The sequence below is a fragment of the Schistocerca nitens genome, chromosome 2, assembly GCF_023898315.1.
Source record: "Schistocerca nitens isolate TAMUIC-IGC-003100 chromosome 2, iqSchNite1.1, whole genome shotgun sequence".
Classification (NCBI taxonomy): domain Eukaryota; kingdom Metazoa; phylum Arthropoda; class Insecta; order Orthoptera; family Acrididae; genus Schistocerca; species Schistocerca nitens.
The window spans coordinates 714,045,093-714,062,516 of NC_064615.1; the positions used below are offsets into that span (position 1 = coordinate 714,045,093).

Here is a 17,424-nt window from a genome sequence, read left to right on the forward strand (position 1 = left end):
TCAGCTGGGAGGACGTGTTGCGCATACACAGTGATTTCCATAATACTCTGTGTTTGATGTGTGGTGATTTTATGATGGATCCGCGAACAGAACAGCGTGTGTGTATCAAATTCTGTACAAATCTTCAGAAAAGTGCTACGGACACCCTAGCAATGATTCATCAAATGTTTGGGGGACAGAGCATGAGGCGTACGTGTGTGTGAGTGGCATGCTTGGTTCAGGGCCATGTACAGACGTTGAGGATGATGCTCACACTGGAAGGCCCATTAGCCACACAATGCCAGATATTGTTGCCAAACTTCAACACTTGGTTCGTGCGGACTGACATTGAACCATTCAAGACCTAGTGGATGAAGAGGGTATTGGTTATGGGACATGTCACCAAATGTTGACTGATGAGTTGGGCATGCATTGGGTCACCACGAAATTTGTGCCAAGGATCTTGACTGCTGATCGGAAGGCACAGCGTGTTTAAGTGTGCACAGACTTTCATCAGACTGCATCTGATGATCCAACTTTCTTGTCACGGGTTATCACCGGTGATGTGATTTACGGTTATAACCCAGAGACAAAGCAACAATCGTCCCAACGGAAGAACTCAGGCTCTCCAAGACCCGAAAAAACAAGACAGGTGATGAGCAAAGTGAAGAGCATGATCATTTTCTTTGATACCAAGGGAATTGTGCACAAAGAATCCATCCCACCCAACCAAACAGTGAATTCTGCATACTACTGTGATGTTTTGCAACGGCTCCATGAAAACATGCAGCGACGAAGGCCCGAACTTTGGCATCAAGGGAACTGGCTGTTGCATCACGACAATATCCCCCGTCACGGGTCCTTGCTCACCAGGACCTTTTTGACAAAAAGCAACATGGCGGTTGTACCTCACCCACGGTACTCACCAGATTTGGCACCTTGTGACTTCACACTACTCCCAAAACAAACTCAAATTGAAAGGCCATTGGTTCTACACTCTAGAGAGGATTCAAGAAGCATAGCTGGTGGTGATGAACACCCTCAAAGAACAGAACTTCCAGAAAATGTTTGACCAGTGGCAGAAGTGCTGGGACTAGTGTGTTTGTGTGGATGGGAACTACTTCGAGGGTGATGGCGACCATAAGACCAAAGGTAAGGTTTTCAACAGATGGCAACACCAGTCCCGAAAATTTTAGATAGCACCTCGTAGATACAGCTAACTCTTTCAATCAAGTCTGGCCTTGGTAGCCAAAGACTGTGTGTGTGTGTGTGTGTGTGTGTGTGTGTGTGTGTGTGTGTGTGTGTGTGTGTGTGTGTGTGTGTGTGTGTGTGTGTGTGCGCGCGCGCGCGCACATCTCTAAGTATATGAACAGATTTAAAACAGAAATCTGTGTTTAAAAACAGAGCCCTTACAACAGGTAGCTACTAAAGCAAATAATTTTTGGTTCTTTCTGTTTACAGAAAGTTCTGACCATATGATGACATTAATGAAGTTCTTAGTTTTGTCCCAAAGTTCTTAGTTTTGTACCAAGATGTAAACCTCTTTTCTCAATTTTTAACATGAATAAAACATGAATATTAAAAAATATTTTATTTTCATATAATATCTACTTCAATTTAAAACAGAACTGAGAAAATAATAAAGATCTTTCTCCTAAATATCCAAAATTCCTGTTGTGTGAAATAGGTACTAAAAGTGTGTCATGTTTTCTTACATGCTGCAGGAAACAGCATGCACAGCTGGTGGCAGCCTTTTCTTTAAACATACAAATAGTTGTGTTACAACAATGTTCAAGCAATACATATTCAAGAGACAGAATGGAAAATATTACAGTAATTCTGAAAACTGATTTGTGTGACAAAGACTAAGAAAGAATTGCAACAACAAAGATGATAAATTACTAAATTACAACAATATATTCTGAAGAATTAGAAGTAAAATATCTTAATGAAAATGAATGTGGCATATGACAATATACAAATGAAATACCATAAATTTTCAAATTCCCCATAAATTTTTGGATTAAGGCACACCATTATATAACCAAGTTGACTAGGATTGTTGGGAATTTGTTGGCTGTGCAGTAAAGACAAAATAGTGACACTCAAAACTACTGCAGTTCATGTTTCAGCTGATACACTCCACTGCACTGTACTGTACACTCTTACGACACCAATTGCTAATCCTACATAGTCTAATCTGGACAATCAACTCCAAAAGTATGTTCAAAACACAAATATGTTCTCAGTCAAACATCAGATAGTTGAATTACAGCACATCTGTACCACTTCTACTACAACTGGTGTTCAGCTTGCCATGGTCAAATCTGCAGAATTACATCGTTTAATTGAATTGTGTTACTAATCAATCATAAGTTCAAGATGTACCATGCCAATTCTGTACTGTCTATTATGTTTTATATTTTTGGCCCAAGCTTTGCACTCAATATTAATGAGTATTCCACCTGAAAAATAAATAATATAACTCAGAAAGTTTATCATGGTGAAATTTCTGATTTTATTTTGTTAAGTAATATAACTTAGACATCACTAGAATAACAACAACAACAACAACAACAACAGTCATCATCATTTTATACATTATATTAATTACTCACAGAAGTAGTTATTTATTTCTAAAGCCACTAGCATTAGCAGTTTGTCAATCTTAAGAGGTACTCATTTATTGTGTCTTTACTCATAACTTGTGATTGCTGTGGAAGGAATGGCATATTTCCACATACAGAGTCAGTGAGGATTATTAAAGCTAAAAAACTGAGAAGGATTAAATTAAAATAGAAAGTGGGAAACTTTCAGGCAATGCCAGGACTTTATCTCCTGGCCTTCTTCCTAGGTTTGATACTCTGGAGAAATGACAAATGCTTAAGCTTGCTATTAAAATGTATGAGAAGTCACTCTGAAGATTGAGAATTACTGGATACTCATCAATATCCATTCTTGCATTAATACTACATGGTATTGACAGTGATTTTATCTTTAAATGTATGTGGAACTATTTGAATTTATGGAGGGGCCTTTGTTAACATAATATTCAGTCAGCTGGACACCAATATGTAATTGGAGTACTTACACACATGTACCTCTGTTCTATATACATACATACACACATACATACTCCACAGAACACCATTTGGTGCATGGCGGAGGGTACTTTACATGTCATTTCCTTTCCTGTTCCGCTTGTATATAGACTATCTACATGCCTCCATACAAGCACTAATTTTTTTGTCTTCATGGTCCTTATGTGAAATATACATTGGCAGCAGTAGAATTTTTTTGCAGTCAGCTTCAAATGTCAGTCCTCTGAATTTTTTCAATAATGTTCCCTGAGAGATTCCCATTTGAGTTCACAAAACATCTCTGTAATACTTGTATGTTGATTGAACATATTGGTAAAAAATCTAGCAGCCTGCCTCTGAATTTTTTCTATGTCTTCTTTTAATCTGCCCTTGTGGAGATTCCAAATGCTCTAGCAGCACCCAAGAATGGGTTACACTAGTGTTCTATATGCAGTCTTCTTTGTAGATGAGCACACTTAACTAAACTTCTCCCAATGAACTGAAGTCAATCCTTCACTTTCCCTACTACCATGCTTACATGCACTTCCCATTTCATATACACATAGCTATTTCATCAACATGATTGTGTCAAGCAGTATAATACTAATGCTGTATTTGAAACTCATGATATTGTTTTCCCTACTCATCTGCATTAACTTGCATTTTTCTACATTTAGAGCAAGATGCCATTCATCACACCAACTACAAATTTTGTTTAAGTCACCTTGTACCCTCCTACAGTCACTCTACAATGACTCTCCCCATTTACCAAGGGATCATCAGCAAACACTCACAGATTGCTATTCATCCTGCTTGTCAGATCATTTATGTATAATGAAAATAAGAGCAGACCTATCACACTTCCATGAGGCACTCCTGATGATACCCCATCTCCAATCAAGGACAAACTGCTGGGTTCTATTACTTCCTGCATCCCCATAGCAAGAAACGCTCTAACCAAGGCCACACAATGAGTCACTTTTACTTTTATCTGACAGGCTATAAAAAGTTAGCCACGAGAAGAGCAAAAACTTTTCTGGAATTACTTGGTAAAGAAAAAAGTTGTGAAGAGTCTTTCAGATGAAAGTTCTCCAGGCTTCCTACCATGATGGTACAAACAAGGATTTGCTAAATCAGTCTTTCAAATAGCTGTACTGTTCTTTATGTGCCTAGAGAAATTACTTGTGAATTCTTTTTACTTGAATTAATTACTAATTATGTGATTCACTGTGTCATTTTATAATGTGAAATGAACAATTAAAGTTCATATAGCTGAACAGGAATCTCACCTTTGGGTCTTTCAAAATTGATAGCAACCAGTGGACTGAGATATCCTTCAGAATTCTCATACGGATAGAAGTAACCAGGAAACCCACGATCTGGTATGTACTTCAGAGGACCGATGTTTTCAATGTCTGCAGGATTCTCTCCTTCACAAGATATCCACACTGTATTCCTCTGAAACAAAGTTATTTCAATCACATTGATATTTACAAGAATCAATACCATGTTGTTGAGTTATCATGATTATTTAACTACCAGTTCACATATATTTTGTCTTATCAGTGCATTAAGCTTTACCAACTGTATCGTGTTAAATACAAAACTGACGTACATAGAAAGAAGTTTAACTAGGTCATCAAATTCTCCATATTTTTGTCTTCAGAAATATCTTATAATCACATCACAAGTGGCACTAGACACTTCCTACAGGATTCAACTACATTTACTTTACAAAACAATTAGTACATATAGGGAGCGCTGAGTAGATAATGGCCTAAATAGAAACCCCTATCCTGAGATGCACCATTTTCTTGTAGAAACTATTACACAAAATGTGTTATAGTCTGTTGTATCTGCTGGATGAAAGAGAGGCAGAGTAATTCACTGTTTTTCTAGTAATTATTTTATATGTAATAACAATTCCAAATTCTGTTATTTTAGTGGAATTGGGTTTAGACCATAAGTGGAAGAAGTGATGCAATGAGTGTAATAGGACATCCTTGTTGATAGTGCAAGTTCCCTGTGTACTAAAGCACTGGGGATTGTTACCATACTGATTAATTGGTTGTAATTTAGCAATCACTGGAGTTAAAGTCCCCTTACTATTGCTCTTACATGGACCAAATATGAGAGGATATTTACATCACACAAACATTACCTCCAGTCTTGTGTCCTTATTCAAATAATTAGATACTCTATGTTGTCTGTACAGCCCAAAGATCAGTAAGAAAAATTTTGTAACTACTTACACATTCTCACTTAATCAGACAAGAAATGCTATGGAATCTCTCTAAATTATATCTGTACACTTTGACAATAGAAGAATATCAGTATGATAGAAGTTGTTTGTCTATTTTCTTTTATATTTGAATATCCTTTACAGCTCATTAAAATCATTTGTTAAAAGTTTCCAAAACTGGCCCATACTAAGACATGCTGTCTGTACATTGGTTAAGAAGTATTTGTTGCTCATGATAACAACAAATTACTGTTACTGATATTATTATTATTTCTTTACTTTCTCAGACTTTTTAGAAGTCTGGTTAAGAATGGAGTGACGCGGACCTTTATCAAGCGTCACTTCCTTTTTGCTGTACGGTACATGTTATATTGCATTTAGGAACTTTCGGGTAATTGAACATGTATCAATAATTACGGATTTCTGTAATTGTATATATATGTTTGGATGTAGCTGTATTGCATTGATGTATTGGTGGATATTGTGTGGTATGACTCCTGTAGTTGATAGTATAATTGGTATGATGTCAACTTTATCCTGATGCCACATGTCTTTGACTTCCTCAGCCAGTTGGATGTATTTTTCAATTTTTTCTCCTGTTTTCTTTTGTATATTTGTTGTATTGGGTATGGATATTTCGATTAGTTGTGTTAATTTCTTCTTTTTATTGGTGAGTATGATTTCAGGTTTTGTTATGTGGTGTTGTTTTATCATAATGGTTCTGTTCCAGTATAATTTGTATTCATCATTCTCCAGTACATTTTGTGGTGCATACTTGTATGTAGGAACTTGTTGTTTTAAAAGTTTATGTTGTAAGGCAAGCTGTTGATGTATTATTTTTGCGACATTGTCATGTCTTCTGGGGTATTCTGTATTTGCTAGTATTGTACATCCGCTTGTGATGTGATCTACTGTTTCTATTTGTTGTTTACAAAGTCTGCATTTATCTGTTGTGGTATTAGGATCTTTAATAATATGCTTGCTGTAATACCTGGTGTTTATTGTTTGATCCTGTATTGCAATCATGAATCCTTCTGTCTCACTGTATATATTGCCTTTTCTTAGCCATGTGTTGGATGCGTCTTGATCGATGTGTGGCTGTGTTAGATGATACGGGTGCTTGCCATGAAGTGTTTTCTTTTTCCAATTTACTTTCTTCGTATCTGTTGATGTTATGTGGTCTAAAGGGTTGTAGAGGTGGTTATGAAATTGTAGTGGTGTAGCCGATGTATTTATATGAGTGATTGCTTTGTGTATTTTGCTAGTTTCTGCTCGTTCTAGAAAGAATTTTCTTAAATTGTCTACCTGTCCATAATGTAGGTTTTTTATATCGATAAATCCCCTTCCTCCTTCCTTTCTGCTTAATGTGAATCTTTCTGTTGCTGAATGTATGTGATGTATTCTATATTTGTGGCATTGTGAGCGTGTAAGTGTATTGAGTGCTTCTAGGTCTGTGTTACTCCATTTCACTACTCCAAATGAGTAGGTCAATATTGGTATGGCATAAGTATTTATAGCTTTTGTCTTGTTTCTTGCTGTCAATTCTGTTTTCAGTATTTTTGTTAGTCTTTGTCTATATTTTTCTTTTAGTTCTTCTTTAATATTTGTATTATCTATTCCTATTTTTTGTCTGTATCCTAGATATTTATAGGCATCCGTTTTTTCCATCGCTTCTATGCAGTCGCTGTGGTTATCCAATATGTAATCTTCTTGTTTAGTGTGTTTTCCCTTGACTATGCTATTTTTCTTACATTTGTCTGTTCCAAAAGCCATACTTATATCATTGCTGAATACTTCTGTTATCTTTAGTAATTGGTTGAGTTGTTGATTTGTTGCTGCCAGTAGTTTTAGATCATCCATGTATAGCAAATGTGTGATTTTGTGTGGGTATGTTCCAGTAATATTGTATCCATAATTTGTATTATTTAGCATGTTGGATAGTGGGTTCAGAGCAAGGCAGAACCAGAAAGGACTTAATGAGTCTCCTTGGTATATTCCACGCTTAATCTGTATTGGCTGTGATGTGATATTATTTGAATTTATTTGGATATTAAGTGTGGTTTTCCAATTTTTCATTACTATGTTTAGGAACTGTATCAATTTAGGATCTATTTTGTATATTTCCAATATTTGTAGTAACCATGAGTGGGGTACACTATCAAAAGCTTTTTGGTAATCAATGTATGCGTAGTGTAGCGACCTTTGTTTAGTTTTAGCTTGATATGTCACCTCTGCATCTATTATCAGTTGCTCTTTACATCCTCGTGCTCCTTTGCAACAGCCTTTTTGTTCTTCATTTATAATTTTGTTCTGTGTTGTATGTGTCATTAATTTCTGTTTAATGATTGAAGTTAATATTTTGTATATTGTTGGTAGGCATGTTATGGGGCGATATTTAGCTGGGTTCGCTGTGTCTGCTTGATCTTTAGGTTTCAGATAAGTTATTCCATGTGTAAGTGTATCAGGGAATGTGTATGGGTCTGCAATGTAACTGTTAAATAATTTAGTTAGATGTGAATGTGTTGAGGTGAACTTCTTTAACCAGAAATTTGCTATTTTATCATTTCCAGGGGCTTTCCAATTGTGAGTAGAATTAATTGCTTGGGTGACTTCATGTTGCGAAATTTTCACTTCAGGCATTTGTGGTATCATCTTGTATGTGTCTGTTTCTGTTTGTATCCACCGTGCATGCCTGTTATGTTGTACCGGGTTTGACCATATGTTGCTCCAGAAGTGTTCCATGTCTGTTATGTTTGGTGGATTGTTTATTTTAATGTGTGTGTTATCTATTGTCTGGTAAAATTTCTTTTGGTTTGTGTTGAATGTTTGGTTTTGTTTCCTTCTATTTTCACTTTTTTTGTATCTTCTGAGTCGTTTGGCTAATGCTTGTAATTTCTGCTTCTTTTCGTCTAATTGCTCTGTCGCTTCTTGTTGTGAGATTTTACCTAACCTTTTTCGTTTTTTTTCCGAGATTTCATTTCTTATAAATTGTGTTAGCTGTCCGATGTCCTTTCTCAGCTTTCCTATTCTGATCTGTAGCCTGTGTTGCCATGCTGGTTTTGTGGGTTTCTTCTGTGTGTTGGTTGGTTCTGATCTCTGTCTAGTGTGTATATTTAGTGTAGTGAGTGCTCCTATATAAACCAGTAGTTGTAACTCTTCCATAGTTGTGTTTTCATTTATTTTGTTGTGTATGATTGTGTTGATAGTTTTTATTGTTGTTTCGACTTGTGGGTTATTTGGTGGTCTATGCAAGAATGGTCTAATGTCTGTATTTGTGTCTTTGTATTCTATATATGTTAGCTGAAATTTTTCTTCTATATCTAGCATCTGTGTCACTTCGTGTTCTATTTGTGCTTGTTCTGGTGGCTGTCTTAAGATTTCGTTTTCCTCTGATTGTTTAATTGGTGCGTGTTGTTCTTTGTTTGTTTGCTCTGGGATGTTTGAGTCCATTACTGTATTTTCTTCTTCTTCTGATTGCACATTATTTTGTTCCAGTATTTGTTGTACTTCTTGTTTGATGTTTTCTAATTCTGACTGGGGTATCCTGTTATTTTTGATTATTACACGGATCTGATCAGCTAGTCGTTGTTCTGTTAAAAATTTTAATTCTGGGTATCTGGTAATAAATGTTGTGTATACTTGTGATCTGTATCCAGTTGTGTTGGTTCCTAGGTTTGTTGCTTGGTAATAACAGAACATGAGGTGTCGATTAACTTCATCTGACCATCTCATCCTCTGTCTTTGTTTTCCTTCTATTATTATTATTATTATTATTATTATTATTATTATTATTTCATTAATTCACTAAAAATAACCATTTACAGGGAGAGCAAGCAAAATGTGTACTTATTAGTACTTGCTGTGACTTGTCACCATTGACCTTCTGATGTAATATAGTAAAAACTTCCAATATTCATGTTTTAGATGGAAATAAAATATGTACTTAGGTATCTATAGGTGAAAATCTACCCTGTGTAAAAACCTGACATTGAACCATGCCTTCAACAGTTTTGACCACGATTCCAATTTGATCCACCACCACTACCACAAAATCATCCACTACAAGCCTTACAAGAATTCCTCACATCCAGAATTGCTTCAGAAACCTTCCTCAGGTGCCTACAACATGACCCTACTGTTCTCTGCAGAGCTCCAGTCTCTACATTCCCTAAAAGCTGATGACTCCATCATTATGCTCCCAGCAGACGAAGGATCTACCGCTGTAGTACTTGACCAAAGGGAGTATGTTAGTGAAGGTCTATGCCAGCTGTCCAACACCTCTACATACAGTGTCTGCCATCAAGATCTCATCCCTGTGATCCAAACTGACCTGCAATCCCTCCTTAAAACCTCAGGCCCCTCACAAGGACTAACACCTCAATCCATAGAACTTCTTGCCCCACCCAAACCACACATGACCATCTTTTACCTTCTTCTTAAGATCACACAAACACAACATCCTGGCTGTCCTATAGTTGCTGGCTTCAAAGCACCGACCAGACACATATCTACCTTAGTTGATCAACCCCTGCAACCCATGGTACAAAGACTCTCATCCGACATCACACATACAAACCATTTTCTAGATTGTCTGAAATCCATACCCGCCCCACTCCCACAACACACCTTTCTTCTCACCATTGATGCCACCTCCCTCTATACCAACATCCCCCCTCCCCAAATACATGATCTGTCTGCCGCTGAATATTTCCTCAGTCAGCACCCACCGGATTCCACACGTATGACGTCCTTCCTCCTCACCTTAATCAACTTTATACTGACCAACAACTACTTCACCTTTGAGAGACAGACATGCAAACATATCAGGGGTTTGGCCATGGGAACTATGATGGCTCCTTCCTATGCCAATCTTTTCATGGGTCAATTGGAGGGAGCTTTTCTGGGATCCATAAGTCTTCAGCACCTGGTTTGGTCTAGATACATTGACGACAACTTTACTATATGGACTCATGGTGAGGCTGACCTGCTAAAATTCCTGGAATTTTTGAATAACTTCTCTCAGTTAAATTTCATATGGTCCTATTCTGAATCCCATGCCACTTTCCTTGATGTTGATCCTGTCCTCACCGAAGGCCAGGTACACACTTCCGTCCACATTAAACCTACCAACAAACAACAGTACTTACAATTTGACAGTTGCCATCCTTCCCATGTCAAACATTCCCTCCCATACAGCTTTGGCATCCAAACCAAACATATTTGTTCAGATACAGACTCTTTACAGCAATATACCACCATTATCACCTCAGCCTTCACTGCATGTAATCACCCATCAATCTAATTAAAAAGCAGATTTCCTGGGCCCTCATATCCAATACTGGTACTGCTGATCCCTCCAAAAAGCAGCTTTGACGCACACCATTGGTAACTCAGTATTATCTTGGCCTGGAAAGTGTTAATCAGCTACTTCAACAGGGTCATGACTTACTGAAATTATGTCCTGAAATGAGATCCATTCTGTCTTAAACTTTGCCCACTACACCTAGAATAGCTTGCCATGACTCTCCCAATATCCGCACTCTTGTCAGGCCCTGTGCTCCTTCTGCAGCCATCTACCTACCCAATGGCTCCTACCCCTGTGACAGTTCCCACTGCAAGACTTGCCCTATGCAACCTCCTGCCACCCCCTATAATAGCCCTGTAACCGGTGAAACATATACCATCAAAGGGAGAACCACCTGCAAAACAACACGTCATATACCAGCTGTTATGTAAACACTGTTTGGCTTTCTACATCAGCGTGACTATCACCAAATTATCAATTAGAATAAATGAGCATAGGCAGAGGGCGTGTACTGGCAACTCACAATATCCTGTTGCAGAGCATGCTCTACAGCATGACATTCATGACCTCAGTGCCTATTTCACCACACACACCATCTGGATTCTTGCTCCAGACATCAGTTTCTCAGAACTCCACAGGTGGAAACTAGCACTACAACATGTCCTTGGTTTTTGCCATCCACCTGGCCTTAATTTACATTAATATCTTTTGTCTTGGCGTTTCTTCACTGTAACTACTCTTTGCTTCACTCCTCCTTTAGTTTTCTACATCTTTCATTGTCTTTCCTGGCTATTTTTCACTGCCCTCCTCCCCCCCCCCCCCAATCTCTGTTACGTACAATGTACTTAACTTTTCACTCTTATTGACTCATGTAATATGTTTAAGCAGCTTTACCATCAAAATTTGTTCACCTGAAATGGAGTACACCATGTACACTCAAGTGTTGAGTACGTGGTGCTCCTCCAAGGGATTGTGGTAGCTGGAGGCATGGAGGTATAAATCAATATCCATTGGTTTAGGGTATAAACTGTGGGCAAATGAGCTGTCGAGCCTGTGCTGAAATAAGACATCTTGAAAAGGAAGTTTGCCATCTTTTTCTGTTTCCATGTGTAATATAAGTGTTCAGTGCTCCTATCTGTGTCACATACTGTAGAACACAATAGCCCACATTGAATTCATGACTCCATCCAACAGTATCAGAACCATAAATCTAAACACCTAATTCATTCTTGTATTTTTTCATGAATACAAGGTTTGTCAGAAGAGTATCCAACCTCTGATTAGGGAAAAAAACTAGCTGATCTGGTGTGTTGGACACTTGGGGCTCCAAACACTGCTCCCAACAGTGACACCACTCCTGGATGCTTGCCAAAAAGCTTTCTCCAGAACAGAGTTTGCTCAACTGTTGTTGCTGACCAATGTCCTCTCATCTGAAATCATGTTCCTTTCAATGGCTTCTTGAGTTTGGGAAACATATAGAAGTCATAGGGAGCCAAATTACAAGAGTAAGGAGCCCATTGAAGCAGAGGAATCATCCAAAAAGGGTGAATCAGGTGTGAGGAAAGTGCTGGAGCATTTTCATGATGGAGGTGCCAATTTGCTTTTGATCTCATGTCTCGTCTCTTGCACCACATATCATGATGTAGGGATGGAGGACATGGATGGAGGACATCCCTGTAGTACTCTTTGGAGATTTTTGGGCTTGTGGTGCATACTCATAGCGTACCACAATGCAAGGGTCAAAGAATGCATCACTTTACCATTGCTTTGATGTTGATGACAAGTGCTTTCACTGTAACTACTGGGATTTGGTTTCTGGGTCATACCTGCACAGCCAGGAATCATTACCAGTGATTTTGGTGTTCACAAAGTTAGGATCACTGTCTGTGGAGTCAGCATGCCCTGTGATATTTCAACATGAAGTTGCTTTTGCTCTACCAGCAGTAGCTTTGGCAAGAATTTTGCCAACACTCTCTTCATGGCCAAATCTTTGGTCACAATTGAAAGTGCCAACAAAATTCCTGAATCCCATTTCTTCCTCAGTTCCTGTGATAGTCACACTATGTTCCTGCATTACCACAGCTTTCACTTTGGCAATGGCCTGGTCATTTCAGCATGCTAATGACTGACAAGAGTGTGGCTCACTCTTCACTGACATACAGCCATCTGTAAACCAGTTTTACCCTCCTTAATCTGCATGGTGTCCATACCACTGTCACCAAAATCCACCTGAATCTTCTACATGGTTTCCACCTGGCTGTTTACCAGTTTCTCACAAAATTTGATGCAGTAGTGCTGCTCCAGTCATTCTATCACTTCCCTTGCATCAACAAACCGATGTGAACACTACACACTACCTTACTCAATTGCTGCCTGCCAGCAACTGACACTAGTGACAGGCAGGAAAAAATTCACACATGAATGTTCAAGGGGTCAGCTCATGCAAGCATGCTAGTCAGTGTAAAATTGTAATTAAATTTTAAAATCGTCACTATTGTAATTTGTATAATTTATTCTGGAAAACATTTGATAACTTCGTACTTGTTGATCTGTGTAAGTAGTAGCTAGAAGTCTGAGATGGCAGAAAATAGAATTTAGAGAATGGTGCATTATGGCTTAAATTGTTGTGAAGATGCTAAAGAATTGAAACCAATTTGTGACATTTTACTTAAATATGTGGCAAAGAAAATAAAAGAAAGGATAAAGTTTCATCGGGCAGCTTTGTCATTATCTGTCAGGAACTGACCCAATCATATTCCTAGATGACAATGATTATTGCAGTGAGCACATTTTAGTGAAGATCAATGAGAATCAGATGAGTACATTTTACATTTAATTATTATTCTGAACTTCCTTCTCACTTAAAGTGGTAGCACACACTTAGTGTTACAGTACCTAAAAAAAGTGCACATAACAATCAATGATTCTTATTATTAACACGGGAGTTCATGATATATGGCAAACTGCATGTTTTCATTGATGGAATTCAGATGTTCCAAGAAATTCTTTGATTTTTTGGGTACAGGTGGCCAAATATCATAAGTGTTGTCAACATACCGAAACAAACAGTTTTTGGTTCAGCAGCTTCCAAGTGCTCTGTCCTAAGTACCCCATGAACAGATATCTTGCAACTGGGCTGCTCAAAATATTGTGCAATAAAAACAAGAAAACAAAATCTAATTAATTTATGGAGTCTTCTGAAGAAATTTGATTGAAAAGCAAGACAACATTAAAGCTGAGCATGATATTTAGGCTCCTGCAGCCTTCACTCTTTCTGTTAGCAGATGAAATCACCATTTCATACACGAGTGCCCAACAGACAAGCCACATGCTTCTCCAGGGACATGTTGCCCCAGTGTTGCCCACTTCCTTGTGGGTCCTTGGCAGGCCATACAACCTGGCTGGTACAGTAGTGAGCTGGTGAAGTGATTTGGTGATGACCTTTGTGAGCATACTGTTCTTTAATAGGTCAAGGGTGCTTTGCTGCACTTTGTTGGCTGAATCTGCTGCTGTGTTCTGATATGCTGAATTGCACAGAAGATATAAAATTTTCTGCTTTTAATCCTTGCACTGGAGGAGAACAGTGGCATTGCCCTTATCTGGAAGAATATTGATTTCTTTGTCTTCTCTGAGAATACAAAATACTGCTCTTTCTGAATTGGTGAGGGTTTTGTAGGTTTTCTTGTAGATTTCCTCTGCAGTATCATTCAGTACTCCTTGGGTAGCCTACTCCATAACACTCAGTGTCTCTGTAGTTTGAGGAGATATAGATATAGGCTGAAAGTTCAGCCCTTCCTTCAATACCATCACTGCTTCATCCAGTAGTTTCCCCACAAGATTTCTCACAGTGCACCTATGGGCTGCATCATCTTGTGATTGTGTAATTAGAAATTGAGAAAACTTGGCAATTTGTCTCTTCATTGATTTCTTGTACATCTACTGTGACTGCCCAGGTGACTCAATCACATCATTCCCATGAATCTGCAGAGATTATCAAGGACATCCACAGATGAAGTGTCAAAATCTCTCTGGTGTTAAAGCTGGCATCAAGTGAAGTTCATCCCCCCCCCCCCCAACCCACTTTTCCTTTTCGTGGATGCAAAAACAATTGAAGTCATGTCATAACCTTAGAACAGTAATAAGTAAAAGAAATTAAGTGAGATCATATTGTAAGTCCAATCAACAGAGGGAAAGAGAAGGTCTTCCCTTGGAGGAAGATCCAACAAATACTCCAGAGAGATAGCAAAGGCCCTGAACCACAGGATAAATGTTCACCATATTGCTACAATGGACAAAAAGTAAAATGTAGTGGACAGCCTAAGCATCGTCTGTTAAAACAGCTGATAAGTCAGATTGCAAACATACACTGGAATGTAAGTGGTTAAAGAAAAATGGCATTCAGTCAGGAAATGGCAAACCATCGAAGATTGATGTCAATTAGCACAAATTGGCAAGGGTTCGCCCCTTAACAAATGGCAATGGCTAAAACAGAGACCAATACATAACCAACCTAAAATTATCTCCTCACAACAAGAGAGCTGACAAGAGGTTGGCCAAGCCATTGAGAGAGGTTTAATTTCCCAGAGTTTGTTCCCATGAATAGAAGACCAGTGGTGATGCCAATGTAACACCATCTGCAGACACAGCAAAAATAAAAAAAAAAAAAAATAAAAATATCAACCAAAGTGGTGAAAGAACTACCAGGTTCAGATAGGAGGACTGCAGCCTTGGCAGCAGCACCAGCAGCCTCATTTCCTGTGAGACCGACATGACCAGGAATGCAAATGAACATCACAGTGGCTCCCTCAACAGCGAGCAAGTGGAAGCTTTCTTGGACCCATTGCACTAAGGGATGGATGGTGTACAGCACACAGAGGCTCTGAAGGGCCCTGAGAGAATCAGAACATGTGACAATTGAAAAGCATGTGACACTGGGTAACTTGATAGACAGCAAAGAGCTCTGCCATAAAAATCTAGCAGTTTTCTGTAAGCCAATACCAAAAATGGTTGGTGCCAATTATGAATGTACACCCTACACCACAGTAAGTCTTAGAGCCATCAGTGTATACGAAGGTGCTAGTGCTAAGTTGCGTGTGAAGGTTGAGAAACACAGTGATAGATCAAATCCAGAGTAGTGTCCTCAGGAAGCAAATGAAGTCCAAGCTGAAGATGAGCCACCACATGAAGCCAAGGTGGTGATGGTTCATACCCATTGGGATTTGTGGTAGGTAATATGAAGTTAAGCTGCCGGAGCAGATGACATAAGATGAGTGGCCAGGCATGGAAGTCAAATGGCAAAGCATACCCACTAAGGGGAGGCCAGTATGACAGTGGTAATTTGGCGGCTCCTGCATAGAGACTCATCAGGGCTAATGTAAAAGGTGCCAGTGGCCAAATATATTCCACAATGGTGGATTGTGTTAAGATGGTGTAAGATGGATGGACATACAGAGGAATAAAGGAAACAACCATGGTCTAGTTTTGAACAGACAAGGGATCAGTACAAATGAAGGATGTTGGTCCAATCCGCTCCCCAGGAAGTAGGGCTCAGGACACACAGGACATTGAGGGAGCGGGTATACCTTGCAGCCAGGTAAGACATGTGGGAGGACCAATAAAGTTTCATGTTGAGCATGAGCCCCAAGAATTTCATAGTTTCAGTGAACAGAAGAGCAACAGGCCCAGGATGTGAATACAGTAGAAGAAACCCAGTGCGGTACCTGAAGTTTTGTCAGTGGGAAAGCAAAAGCCATTGTCAATGCTCCATGAGTAAAGATGACTGAGAAATTGCTGAAGATGTTGCTCAAAGACACAAGCTCATGGAGAACTGCGACAGATCACAAAGTCGTCGATTAAATGGGAGCCAGAGATGTATGGCATGGGACATGGCTATAACAAAGGGGACGATGTTCAAGACAGACCCTTGAGGCCACCCATTCTCCTGGATAAAGGTGTCTAACAAGGCCAAACCCACATTTACCTTGAAAGTTCTGTTTATTAAATATTCCTGAAGGAAATTTGGCAGGTGGCCTCAGAAGCCCCACATGTATAGAGTATGGAGGATACCAAGCAGGTGTAGGCTTTACCAAATTAAGAAACACAGCCACAGTCTGCTATTTTCACAGAAAACTGTTCATGACATGGATTGACAATGTGAGGAGATGCTCGACTACTGAATTGTGCACTCAAAATCCACATCATCCAGTGGTTAGTAGATTGCGAGACTTGATCCACCATTCCAGCCAGCTATGATCTAGTTCATTCACAGTAAAGGTGACATTGTAGCTTCCATGATTCTGAGAGGAGAAGGGTATCACGTGAACTGTCTCCACTCATTTCTGAGGGAAGAATTTGGGATGATAGTGGCTAGGGCTCAAAATCTCCACAAAATAGCAGCCAAAGGTGCTTGAGATAACAATAGCGACCAAAATAACATCATCTGCTATGGTAAGGCTGGAAATCAGAGAGTGGACATTGGTCTCAGAGCCCATGGAGGTTGCCCACGTAACAGAAGAGGGGCTGAAATGTTGAAAGAAATAGTAAATGAAATCCAGCTGCCTCTTTTACTATCCTGAAGAATGCAACAACACTACATGTACAATTTTTTATAACAAGTTCAGTTTGCCATTGTAAGATGATGGTTAAAACATGGAGAGCATGTCCCTGTGTGTGAATCACATTGTGGCACACCTCAGTCCACCAGGGGCCTGGGATATGGTGCAGTAAAGATGAAGTGGTGATATGGACCATTCTCGGCAGTAAGGATTATGTTCATAAGGTTCTCTACCAGGTCATCACAACTGGGTAAATTTTGTTTG

The 17,424-nt window shown here is 39.0% G+C and overlaps 1 protein-coding gene across 1 annotated transcript in view; it reads right to left on the bottom strand.

Moving 5' to 3' along the window:
* Positions 1 to 1,555: 1,555 nt before the first annotated feature.
* Positions 1,556 to 17,424, bottom strand: part of LOC126236880 (sodium/potassium-transporting ATPase subunit beta-2-like) — a 320,227-nt gene continuing 304,358 nt past the window's right edge. The window contains exons 6-7 of the mRNA XM_049946508.1: positions 4,349 to 4,517; positions 1,556 to 2,444 (exon numbers count right to left, since the gene is read on the bottom strand). Coding sequence (XP_049802465.1) covers positions 2,341 to 2,444; positions 4,349 to 4,517 — 273 coding nt within the window. The 3' untranslated portion in view covers positions 1,556 to 2,340. The remainder of the gene's footprint in view (positions 2,445 to 4,348; positions 4,518 to 17,424) is intronic.